Here is an 18,828-nt window from a genome sequence, read left to right as displayed (position 1 = left end):
AGCAGACTGATGTAAAAACTAGTTCAAAATCTAATAAAGCAATTGATGTTGGTCACTGATTTGCAACATTGCCCACAATGAGTTATTACGAGGTATTAAAAGGGATAACAGTATAAAACAATATGCAAAAGTTACTGACAGTTGAGAAATGTTGATTTACTGGACAGTCATTTAGCCCAACCCTGATTTATAGGTAATTTGGAATAATACAAAAAATACAGTGACCAGAAACATAATAAACATCTATATAAGGTAGAATTCAATAGCCCTGCAATGTGTGTGATGTGTTGTTTTTGTTCACACGACTTTAGTTATTTCTGTGTTGATTCATTTAAAACATATATATGTTTAGCCTCTGCTTTATAATGGTGTTGTATTGGATTGCGTAATATTTGTACAAGTGTTTTTTAAGTCACAAGTTTTTAAGTTTTGTCACACTGAGACGCTGTTGGCCCTCCATGGAGTTTAGTTACAAACTCAAAAGTGTGAAGTAGTCTCCTGTATATTTGCCAGGAGGCTATATCAGTATAAAGTGGAGGTACACACCAAGCTGTAGGTCAATATGTATGTCTGAATGTTGTTATTGCATATTAGGAAAGCTAACTGCAGACTTCTGGCTCTGATTTTATTTTTTTGATCTAGGACCTACACAGCCATTTCTCTGCTGGCAAGAATGCAGCATTGATTAGTCGATTTAGTGTGTTAACAGCCGACACATATTCAGCAACTTCCGGGGGATTGTTTAAAGACTGGGGATTCCCTCAGCAGTTACTATAAAGTGAGCAGGAACTTCTGGTGGCTGTCATTCATTAAAACCATCGACGTACAGTCAGGAAACTCTGCAAGTCAGCAAAAAAAGCTGTTATTTCTTATTTTTTACCCGCATCTTCAGTACCATGCCAGACTGCCTTTTGGCAAAACAACCCAAGCAAGATGTTGATTCGATATTTTTGCGCTGGAGGATGGGTAAACAAGAAATGCTTTGTTATAGATATCTTTTACTGAGCAGCTTTCATTGTTGTCCCATGTTCATGAATTTTGCCCTAAAGATCTTCAAATGATCTGCAGAGCAAAGTGTTCAAACCCAGTCATTCCTAAACTGAAAATATTGACTTGAAGATAAGATGCTAACATGTGACATAGTTTTAGATGAAAATAATCCTGTTGTGCAGAACGAGGGAGTCTTTAATGCATTAATCAGTGGTACAAACAACAAACAGCAGCTGTCAGTTTGGCTGAGAGCAATCTGGATCTGCCAATGAGGCCACCCAGCTGTGTTCACATTACAGCGGAGCCAAACAATGTCTGATTATTCATTTATCATACATGAAAAAATCTCTCGCTGTGGGTGAAAATATTTTCATATTTGCAAAATAAATGCACCATTGACCTTTAGCTTCCAACACTAATGTTTCACAGTATGTGTGCACTACCCATTGATCTGTCCCAACAGCCACAATTGAATGCAATCCATAGCAAAACAATTTCAACAGTGTTTGACAGCCAGTAGTAATATACTGAACAAAATTATAAACGCAACACTTTTGTTTTTGCCTCCATTCATCATGAGCTGAACTCAAAGATCTAAGACTTTCTCTATGTACACAAAAGGCCTATTTCTCTCAAATATTGTTCAGAAATCTGTCAAAATCTGTGTTAGTGAGCACTTCTCCTTTGCCGAAATAATTCATCCACCTCACAGGTGTGGCATATCAAGATGCTGATCAGACAGCATCGGTATTGCACTGGTGTGCCTTAGGCCGGCCACAATAAAAGGCCACTCCAAAATGTGCATTTTCACTGTATTGGGGGGTTTTGGAGAGGGTCATGGAAACCGGTCAGTATCTGGTGTACCCACCATTTGCCTCGCACAGTGCAACACATCTCGTTCACATAGAGTTGATCAGGTTGTTGGTTGTGGAGTGTTGGTCCACTCCTCTTCAACAGCTGTGCAAAGTTGCAGTCAGGTCGAGACCCCGATGAGGACAACGAGCATGCACATGAGCTTCCCTGAGACGGTTCCTGACAGTTTGTGCAGAAATTTTTTGGTTATGCAAACCAATTGTTACAGCAGTTGTCCGGGTGGCAGGTCTCGGACGATCTTGGAGGTGAAGATGCTGGATGTGGAGGTCCTGGGCTGGTGTGGTTACGCGTGCTCTGCGGTTGGATGCACTGCCAAATTCTCTGAAACGCCTTTGGAGACGGCTTATGGTAGAGAAATGAACATTCAATTCACGGGCAACAGCTCTGGCGCACATTCCTGCAGTCAGCATGCCAATTGCATGCTTCCTCAAAACTTGCGACATCTGTGGCATTGTGCTGTGTGATGGAACTGCACATTTTGGAGTGGCATTTTATTGTGTATGATCAGCATCTTGATATGCCACACCTGTGAGGTGGATGGATTATTTTGGCAAAGGAGAAGTGCTCACTAACACAGATTTGGACAGATTTCTGAACAATATGAGAGAAATAGGCCTTTTGTATACATAGAGAAAGTCTTAGATATTTGAGTTCAGCTCATGATGAATGGGGGCAAAAACAAAAGTGTTGCGATTAGAATTTTGTTCAGTGTAATATTGGTCTGTAAGTCATCAGCTCGGCCTCCCACTGCATAAGAAAGGCAAATGGTTCTTTAGGTTTAAACTAGAGCTCACTTTTTAATTTGGGAATGGGGATCAGTAGGATCAAGAACCAGCATGTTTAGTGTCAGATGGCTTGCTTTGATTTTAATCTAACAAATTCCAATTCACATAAAAGTCCATTTGGTTGGTTTGACATAAAAGTCAAGACCTACAGACTCGAACTGTTAAATTAAAATATGGAAAGAGTCTCAGATAGTAATTCATGAGACTAATAAAATAAATGCACCTTGGTTGAAAACATTCTTTCATACACTTGTAATGCTACTTTGAACATTATTTCCTTGGCTGCCATTAGTTAACTACACAAATACTGTGGAGTCCATTATTAATGCAGGGCAAAATTACCAGTGAAAGTTGTCAGGCCATGGAAAATCTGATCTAAATGGGCTGCTTGGATTGAATGAAGTTGTTTAGATTTTTTTGACAGATGCATGGATCTCTCTCAGATTTAGCTTTTTACAAGCTCAATCTGGTTTATAAAAACTAAAACAAAATATAATGTTAATGAGTCCTCAATTTAGCCCCTGCTTGGACCCAGTGGACACAACTATCCCTGGATCAATGATTCCCTCCACAGGGATTATAATACACTCTGTGGCTTTCAAACAGCCATTTTCTGTTCACAGGTACAGCCAGCTTGGTGTTCAAATGGCATAAAAGATGATGAATGACTACATGATTGAAGTGCCTGTCAGCATCGATCAGCTGGTATTCACATTTAATTGAGGCCTGTCAGCTCCTTGCATATTGTCCCACTACCCTGTTCAGCTGAAAAACTGTAATGTGCCATTAACATATTCTTTGGTTTTTTGTAATGAATATCATTTTCTCTGATCCATGGCCCCATATAAAAGTGCTATAATTCTATTGGGGTAAAGTGTAGATTATGCTATATTGCCTATATTAAGATTGTCATGGACCAAAAGTTTGCTGTTGAAGTGCTTAAATGGACTTATGAGCAACATTTAGTTTTTTTCTCCTTAACATCTCAAACATTATGCCAGTTCAATTACCAGGTCAAATCATATTGCATTTATTATATCAGGTTGACTTCATCTTGATTTGTGCTGCTTTATTTTAAGATGTTACCCACATGCTCCTTGAGAATTCACGAGACTAGGAAACAACATGATAAATAAACAAACACTCTTTACTGGCAGATTTCTGACTTAAAATATAGAAAATGAATTTTCAGACACAATGATTACATTTACGCTCTCTTAACAATCCAAAAGGTCTAGATTGTTGGTGCAGAGAGCCCCACAATTTCTAAATCAATTCTACTAGTTCAGGTTCAGGCCACTCTTCCATTGCAATAATTGTTAGTTGCTCCGGATAAGAGACTATAGCCTTGGGAACATCAGCATGTTATAATGTGCTCACCATGACAATGCTAACATGCTGATGTTTAGCAAGTATAATGTTTACCATGTTTACCTTCCTAGAGCGTTGCCAAGTAACCCTAAACACTGAGCACATCTAAGGCTGATGGAGGGAGGTTTTACAGGTATGAAGTATTGGACAAGTAAAAGTTGCAACCGGACGATGGCGCTAGATGAGTTAAGGGATCACTATGGTTGTTATTCCATTCATTATGAAGGGAACATGAATATCTGTAACAAAGTTCAGGGCAGGCTGCATCAACCAAAAGTCATAAAAGACGCATCACCTGAGAACCATCAATGTGTATAGAAAATTTTGTACCAGTCCATCTTGTAGATGATATATTTTACTAGGTAAGTAAAAACTTTAATATGACTCCATCAGCAAATCAGTTGGGATCAGCACCAAAGTCAGTAGGCTTCATCCTCTTAGATCCACAAATGACTGCATAAAATTCCATGGCAATCCATCCAATAGTTGACATATTTCACTCTGGACCAATTGACTGGCATTGCCATCTATGGAATCACACTGCTAGCGTGGCCAAAATCTGTCATAATTTGGGGTTTACAAGACAAAATGTGTTATTGATTAAATCTTTGTCTCTGTTTTTCTCTTTAAATTGTCTACAGATTTGGCCTCATCCTTCATCGAAATGAGCCTGTTCTCCACAAGATCGACCTGGAGACGACGTCGTATGTGAAAAACATCAGCTTACGGGAGTATAACTGCATCCCCAAGTCTGTAGCGTACACCCATCTTGGTGGCTACTACTTTGTCAACTGCAAGCCGGACTCCACCGGCGCCACTCAGCCCCAGCTCATCTTAGACAGTGTAACAGATAGTGTGATCGGCCAAAACAGTGACGTCACCGGCACACCCTACGTGTCTCCAGATGGCCACTACTTGGTCACTGTTGATGATGGCGACGGCCTCATGAGGATCCAGAAGATCTCAGAGCGGGGAGAGATCCAGGAGCCCTTTGACATACACACCAACCTTCACCTGTCTGATCTCGCCTTCCAGCGCTCCTTCACAGAAGTTCACCAATACAACGTGTTCGGCAGCTCCGGCCGTCAAACTGATGCTCTGTTTGTGGAGCTGAGCACCGGCAAAGTCAAGATGATCAAGAGCTTGAAAGAGGCCACCAAGTCAGTCGAGTGGCCGTGGAGCAGTATGAACAGGGTAATGGCAGGCAGCGGATTGTTCGGACAGTACCTCATGACCCCGTCCAGAGAGTCCCTCTTCATCCTGGACGGGCGCCTCAACAAGCTCAACTGTGAGATCACTGATGTCCTCAAAGGCAATGTGGTGATGTGGGTTGGGGAATCTTAGGTCATAACATGAAGACCCAATGAGCTTGCTTTTTCTCAAAGGTACTATTGCACTGAATTCTGTTGCAGATGTTTTAATTTTGTGTGAATACCACAGATTCTGAAACCAAATTGACCAAGTCCATTGGATGAGGGACTGTCATCCAAAAAAATTTAAAAAATACATGTGAGGGATTAATTGATACTGTCTTAAAGCCAAGATAAAACCATTTTTTCCCACTGAGTGGTTCATGTTTATGTCAACATAAAGTTGCTTGCTGGTAATCTTTCAGGAAAATTGGTATGAATCTGTAAATTTGTGCAACTTTGCATTATTATTCACAATTGGTTGTATTCAGTGTGTGGGAATGCTGTAGATAATCTCTGAACAAAACTAATATTTAAGTGAATTGGGAGAAATATTATATATATACATATATACACACACACACACACACACACACTGTATATGTCCGAATTAACTATTTTAATTTAAGTTAACCCATCCAGAACTTTTTCCTGTGCCTTCAAGGAAAATTCCCCTCCGTCAGAGGAATTAGCGTAATTATTCCCAGTGAGACTGCAGACTACACCATCTCCTCTGACTCCTCCATTCGTGCTGAGTGTGGTTTCTCACAAAGTTACTGCTCTCGTCTATCCGTCCGTCAACACAGGCGACTCAGTCTAATTAAAACGAGCCCTTGCTGTGATCCCATCCTGTTTGAAGTGGAGACTGAGAGGTTCATTATGGTTGTGCGTTCTGTAACCTTTGATCCAAAATTATAACCAGCGTTGGAAGGTTTTGAATTATATACTTTTTTTCCCTTTTTAGTCCAAAGCAGAAAAATGTTAGTCCAATTGTACCAGCTTTACACACTTCACATTGTGAAATTTTAAGTATTTAAAAGTTCCTTAGCAATGAGTCAATAGAGCACTCGCGTGTGAAGAAAATCTTATCATAACGTCAATATCCCTGGACCAAAAAAAAAAAAGAAGCTATTTAATAGAATAGTATAATAGAATGAACTGTTGAAAACATGCATTGTTTGACAGCGTGTTTCAAGTGGATGTTTTAATGTGAAGTAATGATGAGCTAGCATGCTGTGGAGTGGGGTAGTTGTATTGTGTAGAGAGTCTTTGAGGATAAGCTCTGAATATGAGAAGCAACTCTTTCTGAATGCTCCTGCAGTAGATACATAGCTGGCGAGTCAATGAAACAGTTTCCTAGCTGGACACATTTCTATGCATTATCACCCTGGCACTCTACGACTCTGTGAATCACAATGGGCAACTGTATCTCAAATTTAGTACGGACTTTTGATGTGTACAGATTATATAAAGTCATTCTGTCTTTCCTGTTAAATCTTACTCGTATATATTTTGATTTTAACTTTATTTGATCCTTTTCTTCCCCCCTCCACATACTGCATATTGTTTTCGAACTTTTAAACCTGACTGTACTGCTGATGATGACCTCTGACCTTTCTATTTCTGTTCTGTACATAGCGGCTGACTGTGAATCCACTCGTTTCCCATTAATGTACAGATTCACGCAGGTTATGTTCACTTTCTGAGCAAATAATCACACTCCTTTTTAAGAATGAAAACAAACACACAGCTGTCATTATCACCATCCTGTATCCAAGCACATTGTGATCACAAACACCGCTTTCACCTCCATATAGCCATGTCTTGTATGTTTCTTCATGTGATTGTTATTTATATAGATAAAACACGCTTGTCATTTTACCCAACAATAAAAACTAGACCATGAAAAACAAGTTAAATGTGTTTTCCTGTCCTCATTAAAACAACATTTTACACTGTAGACTCTGGTACACGCAATCACGCATTGACAAGTTTCCTTTAGGAGCTCAAGCAGCCTGTTGCCAATTAATATGCTACAAGAACAAGGTCAACCCCCTCTTGTCCCTTTGGGTCTGTTTATCTTGCAGCAAGGCATTCAATACAACATATAATTAGCAAAGAAAGAAAGATCTGTGACTGAAAGAAAAGAAGACTGAAACCGAGAAAGCACAGCCGCATTTAATCAGTTTATGTCAAATACATTAAAATCATTTCAATTTTCTTTGACTAGGAAAGTCTGTGATATTCTGGACTTTTTGGAAAATGTGATTGGCATGGACATGATTGAACTCACGACTGCCTGAAGGCTGAATGAAAAATGTCCACCACTATTAAGGATACAATTGTATTTTGACATTTTAAAACTCAACTTTGAGTTAGGAAGAAATTTGGGGATTTCAGGGTGCTTTCAAGGCAACTTATCAAAATCACGAAGTCTGTCGTTTAAGTTTAACTGAACTACGGCTGACTCCCACTAGCGAGCGAGTGATTTAGGGCAAGTATAGGGCTGGGTGATGCAGCATAGGAATCTCAATATTTTTAGTCAATGCCACCATATACGATATATCTCTCTATACACATTTTATCTAAAATAACAGCATACATTCTCAAATTGTGCAAACATGATCTTGTAGAATATGATGCATTGCTGTAGATTAAACTACACAACAGTATACTGTTATTAAACTCAACCTTAAACATCTACAGCTCTAAAATGCACAGCAGAGTTGGTCCTGACGGTGAAAAGCTAGCTAGTTGGCAGCTTATCTACACACTTCATGGCTGATTAAAGTTACATAACTACTCAACAGCGACCAGCGGAAACACTGAATCTTTATTAATGAAAATGAGGAAGCAGAAGCCAAGCGGCTCTGTTTTTTTAATATATTAGGTAGAGCTGGAATGATTAGTCAATTCATTGATTAGTCCGTTAACAAAACATTTATCTGCATACATTCTGGTAAGCAATTATTAATTAATACATTTTATTTTTTTAGCAAAAATGTCAGGAATTAAGTGGTTTCTGTTTCTCAAATGTGACTATTGTCTGATGATCTAGGATGAGAAACTGAATATCTTTGGGTTTCGGGCTGTTGGTCAGACAAAACAAGACATTTAAAGACATAAATAATGACAATCACCAGTAGCAGCCCTGACATCCAGACACCTCGGGCTGTAATGTTCTGCTTATATCATGGCCACTTACATAAGAGAAAGCAGAACAGATGTGATAAAATAAAAATCCTAAGTTTGTTTTTAGTCTTGGTTAGGTACTGTTGCCATAGTAACCACCAGTTTAACATTATGCACACACTGATTTAGAACAATTAAGTTTAACTATTTAACTGGATCTTTGTTTTAGACATGAGGTTATATTATTGGACACTATTTTTGTACGAATGCTTTGTTTCACATTTCATAACATTCAATATGCAAACCTGGTGACAAAATGTTACTCTCACAAATCTGACCCATAATAAATCACACATGGTGCATACAATGAAAAAAAGTAAAATGTAATGAATAATTGTGTGTGTTAATAGCTGCTAAATTCATTAATCTGTAATTATTTTGATAGTTGTTTATTCATTTTTAAGCAAAAATGCCAAAACATTAGCCAGTTGCAGCTTCTATAGAAATATATTTGGGGTTAGGACTCTTGGTTTGACAAAACTAGATTTTTTTTTTTAAAGTTAGCATGGACTTTGGGTTTTCACAGTTTTATGACATTTTAAAGACAAAACAACCGATTTATTACCTCCCAGATTAATCAAAAATGGAAATAATTGCAGATGTAGCTCTATACATATTCATCACTGAATTTTAGTAATTGTTTCCTTAAAGTTGGAGACAAAAATGTAAATAACGTAGATTAGAATAACTGTTCAATAATTTCACCTTACTTATTGAAAATGCAGTATTACTGTAAATATAGATCATGTCGTCTAGAGTCTGACTTCGTTACAGTAAATCTTATATTCATACAAAGCAAAATGCACAAAAGGTGCTAATTTGAGATGCCTGTATTCTGAGGACTAGGCATGTGATTTAGGGTTAGGACACCATTTTGATTTTATTAAGTCCGTCTGGAATATGATTTTGCTAATTGAAACCACATCGAATGTAAAAGTCTGTAATTGATGTCAAAAATGAGTATTTATTTAATTATCCTACATCAGTCTTTTTTGGTAGAAATGTTTTTGGTACTCGGGACCCAGTTACATCTTTAAAAAAAAAAAAAAAAAAAAACCTGTGTAAGTGGATCAGACGTGAAATGTTTGAAATCAGCTCATCTGTCACATATCTACTTCCCAATCATTTAAATCCAATTTCATTCACATCATTTTTTATCAAATTTATATCCTTGACATACAAACTATGGCTCATAATGGAATGTAATCTCCCTTTTCAACTATCTCTCCTCTCTTACGCTAACTATTCCCCTGCTAAAAAAACGACATTCAACATGTTGGAATTTCACAACAGCAAACACTTTCATTCAGGCAGTGTGTTATACCCCCCCGGGCTTATTCGTCTTTATAATGTATGTGGCTGCAGGTATTGTCAGCTGTTTTGGATAAAAGGATTCTCCAAATTGCACGAGGTCGTATACTTATCTCTGAAATCCATGTGGAGAGGTACTTCAATCCGAACATCCCCTACATCAGATAAGCCTTTTTCACTGAAAACCTACCACATCCATGCGTGTCTATGACAGAGGAGAACAGGTTCTCACATCTCACCTTCTATACTGCATTTACTATATGATTCATGATGGTTTATACACCACAGATCGTCCTTAAGACCTGAACCTGAGTCTACAATTACTCTGTTGGTAGTAATTAGTAATTGGTTTTATTGTTTAATCTCTCTAAATATTTTTCAGATTATTTGATTAATCCTTAATTAAAGTGCCTATCGCAATTAGTCAGAGCCAAATGGCCTCGTCAAATTAGTCTGAACAACAGTGAAAACCCAAGGATTTCAGTTTACAATGATAAAAAAAAAATGGAGAAAAGCAGCAAATCTTCACATTTGAAAAGCAGTAGTTAGTAGAAATTAGAGCTAGTTATTAGATACAGTTGAATTCAAAATAATAGCAGTCCAACATCACTAACCAGAACATTTGACAGAAATGATATTTCTACATGGCAAATAATTTACTAGTGTTTGTAGTTGAGTAATAGAAAACCAACAGACCCAACATTCATGGAATACATGCTGCCGATTCTGTGTAATTGAATCATTAATTAAAAGGGGCGTGTTCAAAACAATAGCAGTGTGGAGCTCAATTAGTGAGGTCATTCATTCTGTGAAAAAACAGGTGTCAAACAGGTGGCCCTCATTTAAGGACGAAGGCAGCAAATGTTGCACATGCTAGTTATGGTGCATTTCTCTCAAAAAAAAGTAAAGTCTATGCGAGCCAAGCTATTGGCAAGAAGTCCCTGTAAAATCCCATTGTTGCAAAAAAACAACATGCGCTGAAGAGGTTACAATTTGCCAAAAAACACATCTACTGGTCTAAAGAGAAATAGCGCAACATTTTGTGGACTGATGAAAGCAAGATTGTTCTTTTTGGGTCTAGGGGCTGCAGTCAGTTTGTCTGATGTACCCCAAACACTGAATTCAAGCCACAGTACACTGTGAAGAGAGTGAAGCATGGTGGCGCAAGCATCATTATATCAGGATGTTTCTCATACTATGGTGTCAGGCCTGTTTATCGCATGCCAGGGATCATGGACCAGTCTGAATACATCAAAATACTTGAAGAGCTCGTGTTGCCTTATGCCGAAATGTCCTCGAAATGGTTGTTTCAACAAGACAACGACCCTAAACACACCAGTAAGGAAACAGCATCTTAGTACCAATATGATTAACTTTATCCCAATCCAATAGAAAATTTGTGGGGTGACATCAAAAATGCTGTTTCTGAGCCAAAACCACAAAATGCAGAGGAATTGTGGAATGTAGTCCAATCGTCCTGGTAAAAGCAGAGTTCATTAGAAAATTAGTAAATGTTTGGCAATTACTTTTCTGTTGATCGACTAATGGACTAATTGTAGCAGCATCACAAGTAACCAATTATAATATCCACTGTGTTTTAATAACAGAACAACTTTAATCATACATGTAGTGTGGAGACTTTTGGCATTTTTGCTTGATAAATGACTTATTATAAAAAATATTGTTGACTAATTGGCAGATCATTTAAGAGTTGGCTGACAGTTGGTAATTAGACTGGTTAGTAGACAGCAAATTAATCAGCAACAATTTTAATATTTAATCATATTTTAAGCAAAAATGCTTAAAATAGAAAAATACAGCTTCTGCAAAGTAATTATTTGCTGGTTTTCAGGTCTTCTATGATAGTAATTTGAAGATCTTTGGGTTTTGGACTTTAGGTCAGACAAAACATGACATTTGAAGACATCACCTTGGCCCAAGTGATGGTCACTTAAAACCATTTTCTGACATTTACTAGACCAAATGATTCATCAGTTGCTTGAGAAAATAATAGACAGATTAAAAATTAACTTTTTGTCTAATAGTTTCCAATTATTTTTCTGTCAATCAACAAATTGATTAATTGAAGAAGAAGATACACAAATCATAAACTAGAAGTCACACAATGAGGTTTTAACAGGCAAACTTCGCAACATAACACAGTCAGAAAGCATCACCAAGCATGACTGTGCTCAACTCAGGAATGGGGCAAAATTAAACAGAATTATAATACGAACTACTGGTGAAGTACTACACGTACTGTATCAAAAAATCAAAAACTTTAATACAGACTCAAGGCCCAAATCTTACCCACAACAATACATAAAAACATATCCACAAATGCACATGCATACACACATACCTATACATAACAAAATACCATAGTAAATCAAGGTTAGAAAAATAAAAAGTATAAAATTATTTAAAAACAAAATTGTTCTACCAGGAGACAATTATACCAGTGTTTCCACATACCACAGCCTTATGTTAGTTAAGCCCATTATTATTTCATTTTGAGACCCATCAAGAGGGTACATGAATTTAAACATTAGGTTCCTTTAAACAGCATGAAAGGTCCTTACTCTTGCAGCCACAAACATCTCACTTGTACTTCACCATCTTGGTCTTGTGAGTAATATTGTCATTGCGTCGATATATGCTACTTTGAATTTCAATAAACTTGCCTTTCTATAATTTGACCACAAGTGCACAGTATAGAACGGTGTGCAATATGCTTTAAACAGAGATATCTTTACACCAACCGTACATGCCCTAAATTTACGTAAAAGAATATTGGCTTGTGCATACATCATGCGACATTGCCTATAAATATCTTCATTATCATCATCATCGTCATTTTATCAGTGATGAAAATGGTCAAGGTATTTCAGCTTATTACAGACACTAAGCTTATTGTTAGCCATTTTAAAATCAGGATGGGTCAAACCTTTATCATCTTTAGTTCTGCAGATCATGAAGACACTCTTATTGGCGTTATATTTGATATCATGTTCCACACCATATACCAAACAGATTGTAAGAAGCTGCTGTAATCCAGCACTACTTGGGCTAAAAACCACAAGGTCATCTGCAAATACCCTGTTGTCTGACTCCATTGCTAACCCTAAATAAAGCTGAGACACTATTGCCCCATTTCACTTGCATAGTCCGGTGGGCATACCAGTAAGCCAAAATTCTCACAATATACTTGGGCACCCCTCTTTGCCTTAATTTGTTAAACAATTTACTATAATTTACACAGTCAAATGCTTTAGAAGCATCAGTAAAACACATAAGAACTGATGAGTTTTTATCTCTATATATTTGTTCACAATTTCCTTTAGAGCATATATACCCAAGTCAGTGCCATGTTTGGCTTTAAACCCAAACTGGTTATCTGTGGTGTTAATAAATTCATTTAATCTGTCCAGCAGAATTCTTTCTAGTACCTTTGATACTATGCTTGCTAAAGCAAGAAGTATCAATATAAGCAGTATAAACTGCATGTACACACTTTTATATAGTAGTATAAATATGCTTACATGAAAGCCTTTGAAAGCCCTTTTGTTGCTGATAACATGCATTTGGTTATTAACCAGAGACCAACAGATGACGCTTCAGTGCAAAAATGTGCAGCCCTGTCATGATCACCGTGGCCCCCCCTGCAATCCTGATAAACGCTCGCTAATACATTGCCCCACCACCGACGCCAGTCCCAATTTATATTCATCTCTGAGTCGCACAGGCTGGTAATTTATATTAATATTCTTCCTTACTGAATCCCCTTTAATAAAACAGCCATGTGAATAGAAAAGAGGTCCTGGCAGTTCCTTAATTATCTATTGTCAGTGCTTTATCTTCCCCCAGTCACATGGGAGGGCCTCTGACTCCTCCCCACCACACATGTCTCACCTCCATCAGGGGAATTTAGCACCAGACTCTCTCTCTATTATTCCATTCATAAGCCAAGTGGCATAATCATGCCACTGGCACCTTAATCATGTTGCTGGGACCTGCCAACAGTACAACCTCTCTGCTCTGTCCATACTGAGGCACCTGATGACTGATTGAGGCCACTAGTGGTGCTGCACCTTGTGCCAGTTGTGGGTCCTCATCCTGCATTCTCCTGCTGTCTCTCTCTCTCCCTGCCTCCAGAATAATCACTGTACTTCTATGTGGCTATGGACGGCAGCAGTTAGAAAATTGATTTTCTCTAAAGGGAAAGAAGACTTCCTCAACTGTAAAATGGACTTGTCATATCACTGCGGTAAGCTAAATGTAAATATAGGAGGTTTTTAATTACACTACAAAAACAAGCACTTTGGATAAATTACAGGAGGCCTACATTTAGCTCTTCTATGGGATTAATCTGTTTATTTGTCTTTGTAAAATGTCCAAAAAGTGTGGGAAAATATCCATCAACCAAGGTGAAGCCTTCAAATTGAATTTACAGTAATATAGAACATAAGAGTCTAAAACCATGCTGGTTGTCTGTGAGGCTGTGCGTAGGGACTGTGGTGATTTGAGCTAAATGCTAACATCATCACACTCACAGTAAAAATGCTAACATGCTGATATGAAGCAGGTAATGTTCATGTTCCATAACATTTGCTCACTAGCACATAACACAAAGTACGGCTGAGGCTGATGGAAATGTTTTGCAATTATTGAATAAATTAAAGTTTTGATCTGATGAATGTTGGAAAAGTAAGATGATCTCCAAAGTTATTACAATTAATCCTGAGGAGGATGTGAACTTGTGTACCAAATTTCATGACATTTCCCTCGAAACCACAATCGATGTTAATCTCGTAGTGATGCTAGAGAAGAAGTTGGGAATCACTGAAATCAGTATGATACTCTGGTAGGGCTGGGTGATACGGCCAAAAATGTTATCACGATAACTGATGATTATCACGATAAATGCCAAATTCATTATTTCTTTTAAGTTTAAAGGGTGGTTTTTGCTCCTGAATGAACGTTGAAGAAACCAGATGGTTAATTGTGGTTTTAAACTATCCTTTTAACAAATCTGAGGTAGAGCATTCAAAACAATTATGATCAATTCTTTTTTCAACAAATATGCATGTAAAATTAAGTAAAACCTTTTTTCAGTCCCTTTTTCCTCAACAAAATAAATATAAGCGTGTGATTCAAATTAATTAAATCAAACATTTAGTGATTGTTATTGAGGAAAATAAAACCACAATAATCATCATTATTGTTTTATTGCCCAGCCCTTTACTCTGGGAACCATGAAGTCTGTACAACATTTTGTATAAATCCATCAAGTAAGTATTTCACAGGATAAGTGGAAACTTTGACCTTCTGGTACACTTAAGGAAAAGTTTGTCATTATGACAAACTTAGTCACACAGTCATTATGTGTCATCCTCTGAACGTCTGTATTAATTTTATGGCGATCCATCCAATAGTTTAGAACAAAGTAGGAGCAGCAAATCCTTACATTTTAAAAGCTACAACCAACAAATGTTTGGATTTTTTGCCTGATAAACGAATCTATCCAGCAAAAAATTTAGATTTTAGAAATAAATCTAGCTTTATTGTCAATGCAAAAAAAAAAACTTGTGGAAGCTACTTTTCTGTCTGTGATTGATTATGGTGACATATTATATATGCACACAGCCTCCTCCATCTTACAGAGCCTTGATTCAGTGTTTCATGCAGTCCCTAACGCACCATTGCATTCTTTATGATCTGGTGGTCTGGACATCACTGACCACCCGCAGAAAACAGCACTGGTATATTTTTATATATAAAGCCTTGCTAGGTAAACTTCCAGCTTACCTCTGTACCCTTCTCTGTCTCAATTCTACTAGTTACCAGCTACGCTCCTCCAAGTGGTTGCTTTGTACCCATTGTTTTGACAGATCTGGGGAAAACTGCATTTTCATACTATGCACCCTGGGCATGGAATAATTTGCAAAAAGATCTTAAACTAGAAACGTGTATATCAAATGATAAATTTAAGAGCATCATAAAGAATGCGGTGAAGGAGACGTGAATGTTTTTCTTGAGAGGCCAATGTGTTGGAATAGATGTGTTTTTTTGTGTTGTTTTTGTGAATTTTGTCATGATTGTACGAAGCATTTTAATATGTTGTGTTTATGTATAGCTGCTACCTTGACCAGGTCTCTCTCGTAAAAGAGATTTTTTATCTCAATGAGACTTCCTGGTAATATAAAGGTAAAATAAAAAAATCAAACAAACACGCCAAGACGACACCATCCTATAATCAAAACTGTGGTAGATGAATTTTTTGGTCGATTGACTGAACGATTCTTTTAGTCCTACTGCAGTTAATGAAGCAAAACATCAGCATCTAACCTCAGTAGTTGACAATGGATATTCTGTTGATAAACTAATCGATTAACCATATTAATCATTTCAGCACTATTCTTGTATTGTACTCCATGTTTCAAAGTTGAGAAATGATGTGTTCTTTTACAAAATGATTTTATTAGTCCTGAGTGAAAGATCTCTCACTGTCTCGTATGAACTTCCTCTCACCTTTGGCTTCTTTCAACAAATGGGAGTTTGCTTATTAAGCCAGAGTCAGTGCACAGAACAGAACAATTTAAAGGTCATTTTGGTTAATATCTGGATAACGCTGACTGGAGATTCTGAATAACAATGATTCTTTTTTTTTTTTTTAGTTTTTCACCTCTTTGGAGATGAGTTTACACGCAAAGCCTCGTCAGCATCTTCAACTACACCCAGGATGTGGTTTAATATGCGGACAGCAGACGCCTCGTCCCCTTTAGTTGTCCTATTGTCATGCTGAACTGCCTGTTGTGACAGCAAACCTGAAGGACGCTTGTGGACACTCAGCAGTGACGGAGACACAGGCCCAGTCCTGTCATCCAGACACAGCTGACTGATCCCGTCCTGATAGTGCCCAGGTCGACCATGACAGGAGCCACCACCTCCGCTTAGCATGCACCTTGTCCGTCCTTTTGCTGTTCAGTGTGCTGCGAAAAGGCAGCAGAGGGAGGGCTCCTCAAGGTCGACATGAGAAGGAAAAACAAGGAGGCAAAAAGTCTCAAAGTTAAACCTGTAAGTCATCCTCAACAGATTTTACACCTTTCCTTACACATTTGTCAGAATGTGGAGAACAACATCAGTGCTGTCAGACCAAAAATTCCCAAAGAATTGTGTTAATTTGTGTTCTTCTATACCGGTTTCAGCACATTAGGGAGATGGGAGTTTTGACTCTCAACCATATAATTTAACCTGAGCCCTGTGAGATTGATGCCGCCTTCCAGACCGGTCGGAAGTGGGAAATTTCCAAGTTGAAATATGCAATTTCTGATTTCTGGTGCATGGTGGTGCATGATGCCAAATGTAAACAATAAACATGGCTGACCGTGACAAACTTATGTTTCTTGTTACACCCTCTGCAGTGCACTTGGTGTTAATTAAAGGGACAGACATTTTATTAAAAACAAGTGATAAATGCACATTACTCGTTAACTCTGTATCCTTCTAGCTACATCAGTTGGTAATCAAAAAATCAGCAAAAGTTGTAGGCTGTATATTTTTCTGAATAACTTTTGGGTAGAGAAGATGTATTTAAGAGATTGTTTACTGTAATCAGCTAGATATATATAACATTGACAAAATATTTCTACACCAATTTACATGAACAAGTTTTACTATTTGCCTTTTAGTTTATGGTTTACCATTTACAATGTGTGCTTCCATGGGAGCTGCCATTGTTGCGTGACGTCATTCGGCTGCTACTCGTGAAGTTGGGGTACATATTTTTTCTCCAAGTTCACAAGTAGGAAATCCATCTTCAAGTGGCGTTCCATAGTACTTTTTCTAGTTTGAGGTAGGAAAGCTAAAAAGAAAATCCAATCTAATCTTTTTGTCTTTGAGGAGGCATCAACGGATTCAGCTCCTTCACATCTCATAAACATGTTATCTGTTGATGCTCAGGATGCTACAGCATCTTAAAACAAATGGCACTGTTTGTGTTATATTAGAGCTCCAACGATTAGTTGATTAAAACTAAAACATTCTGATAATTAATTGAATATTTTCTGGTTTTCATACTTATCATTAACTGAATATCTTTGGGTTTGGGACTGTTGGTCGCCCAGAAATTTTAAAAGTCAAACTGGACTCTGCAAACTTGCTGGACATTTTTTCCAAATTTGCTGACATTTTACAGACCATGCCAATAATTGATGACATAATCTGTAAATTAGCAGGGGAAATTATTGTTATTTGCAACTCTGTTTTACTTTATGACATGATGTGAGGCAGTATTTTATTATAGTTTAAAACAGATTCATGCACACATTTTTCTAGATATAATCTAGTATGGGGTTTGGTATCGATCCTAAATGTGTCTCTGTTTGGGTATCACAAACTGTCACCAGGGCTTTTTGTTAAACAAACCGAGGGTTTTGTAGAAAAACAGGCAGGTTATCGCGTTTCAGTTCAAAAAGCAGCAAATCCTCACATTTGAAAAGCTTGAAAAGATTAATTAAACATCGAATAAATTTTTTAAAAATTGCCAATAAATATTCTGACTAATCAATGAATCAACCATTTATGCGAGTCCCAATATATAAAAAAAAATAGCAATATGGATAATTAATAACAATAGTGATAATTATGCCTCTATACAAAACAATGTATTCTCTCTCTACATCTTAACCAGAGACATAAGACAAAACTAAATAATAAGTTAGCCCTGCAGTTCCATCTCATATTTCCCCAAACTACCTAAAGTGAAACAGGGGTGTGGCTCTTGACCTTTAAAAAGGCATGAAATGATCATATTTCTCTATGCAAGCTCTGCAGCATATTCAAAATCCATATGTGGCATTGTGCTTCTGTATTTCACCATTATAGACATCCGACTGAAGGAGTTTTAAAACGCTGTCAGTGACATCCAGCTGAGATGTTTGAGAGAAATAAGGTTGATATGTTAGCTGTCCCGCTGTTAGTACACTGCTAATAAGCCGTTTGATTTGTTTGCTTCAATGTTTTTAGGCAGTTTCTCTAAGTGAAACTTCAACCATTGCTGGCCATGCTAATGATCAAGTCTTTAATCTTTATTTTGCAAACAAGGTGGTGTTGCT

At 37.5% G+C, this 18,828-nt stretch overlaps 1 protein-coding gene across 5 annotated transcripts in view; it reads left to right on the top strand.

Annotated features, from left to right (window-relative positions):
• The window catches only part of fstl5 (follistatin-like 5), a 206,337-nt gene extending 199,215 nt beyond the window's left edge, over positions 1-7,122 (top strand). For all 5 annotated transcript variants that reach the window (XM_038699665.1, XM_038699666.1, XM_038699663.1 and 2 more), the window contains one exon: positions 4,661-7,122. In XM_038699665.1, coding sequence (XP_038555593.1) covers positions 4,661-5,363 — 703 coding nt within the window. In that variant the 3' untranslated portion in view covers positions 5,364-7,122. The remainder of the gene's footprint in view (positions 1-4,660) is intronic.
• The last annotated feature ends 11,706 nt before the right edge of the window (positions 7,123-18,828 follow it).

The sequence above is a fragment of the Micropterus salmoides genome, unplaced genomic scaffold (assembly GCF_014851395.1).
Source record: "Micropterus salmoides isolate LMB-PRFRI ecotype aquatic unplaced genomic scaffold, ASM1485139v1 Ms_hic_scaffold_5, whole genome shotgun sequence".
Taxonomy (NCBI): Eukaryota; Metazoa; Chordata; class Actinopteri; order Centrarchiformes; family Centrarchidae; genus Micropterus; species Micropterus salmoides.
The sequence above is the reverse complement of the archived record's forward strand: the minus strand, read 5'-3'. Positions and strand labels throughout refer to the sequence as shown.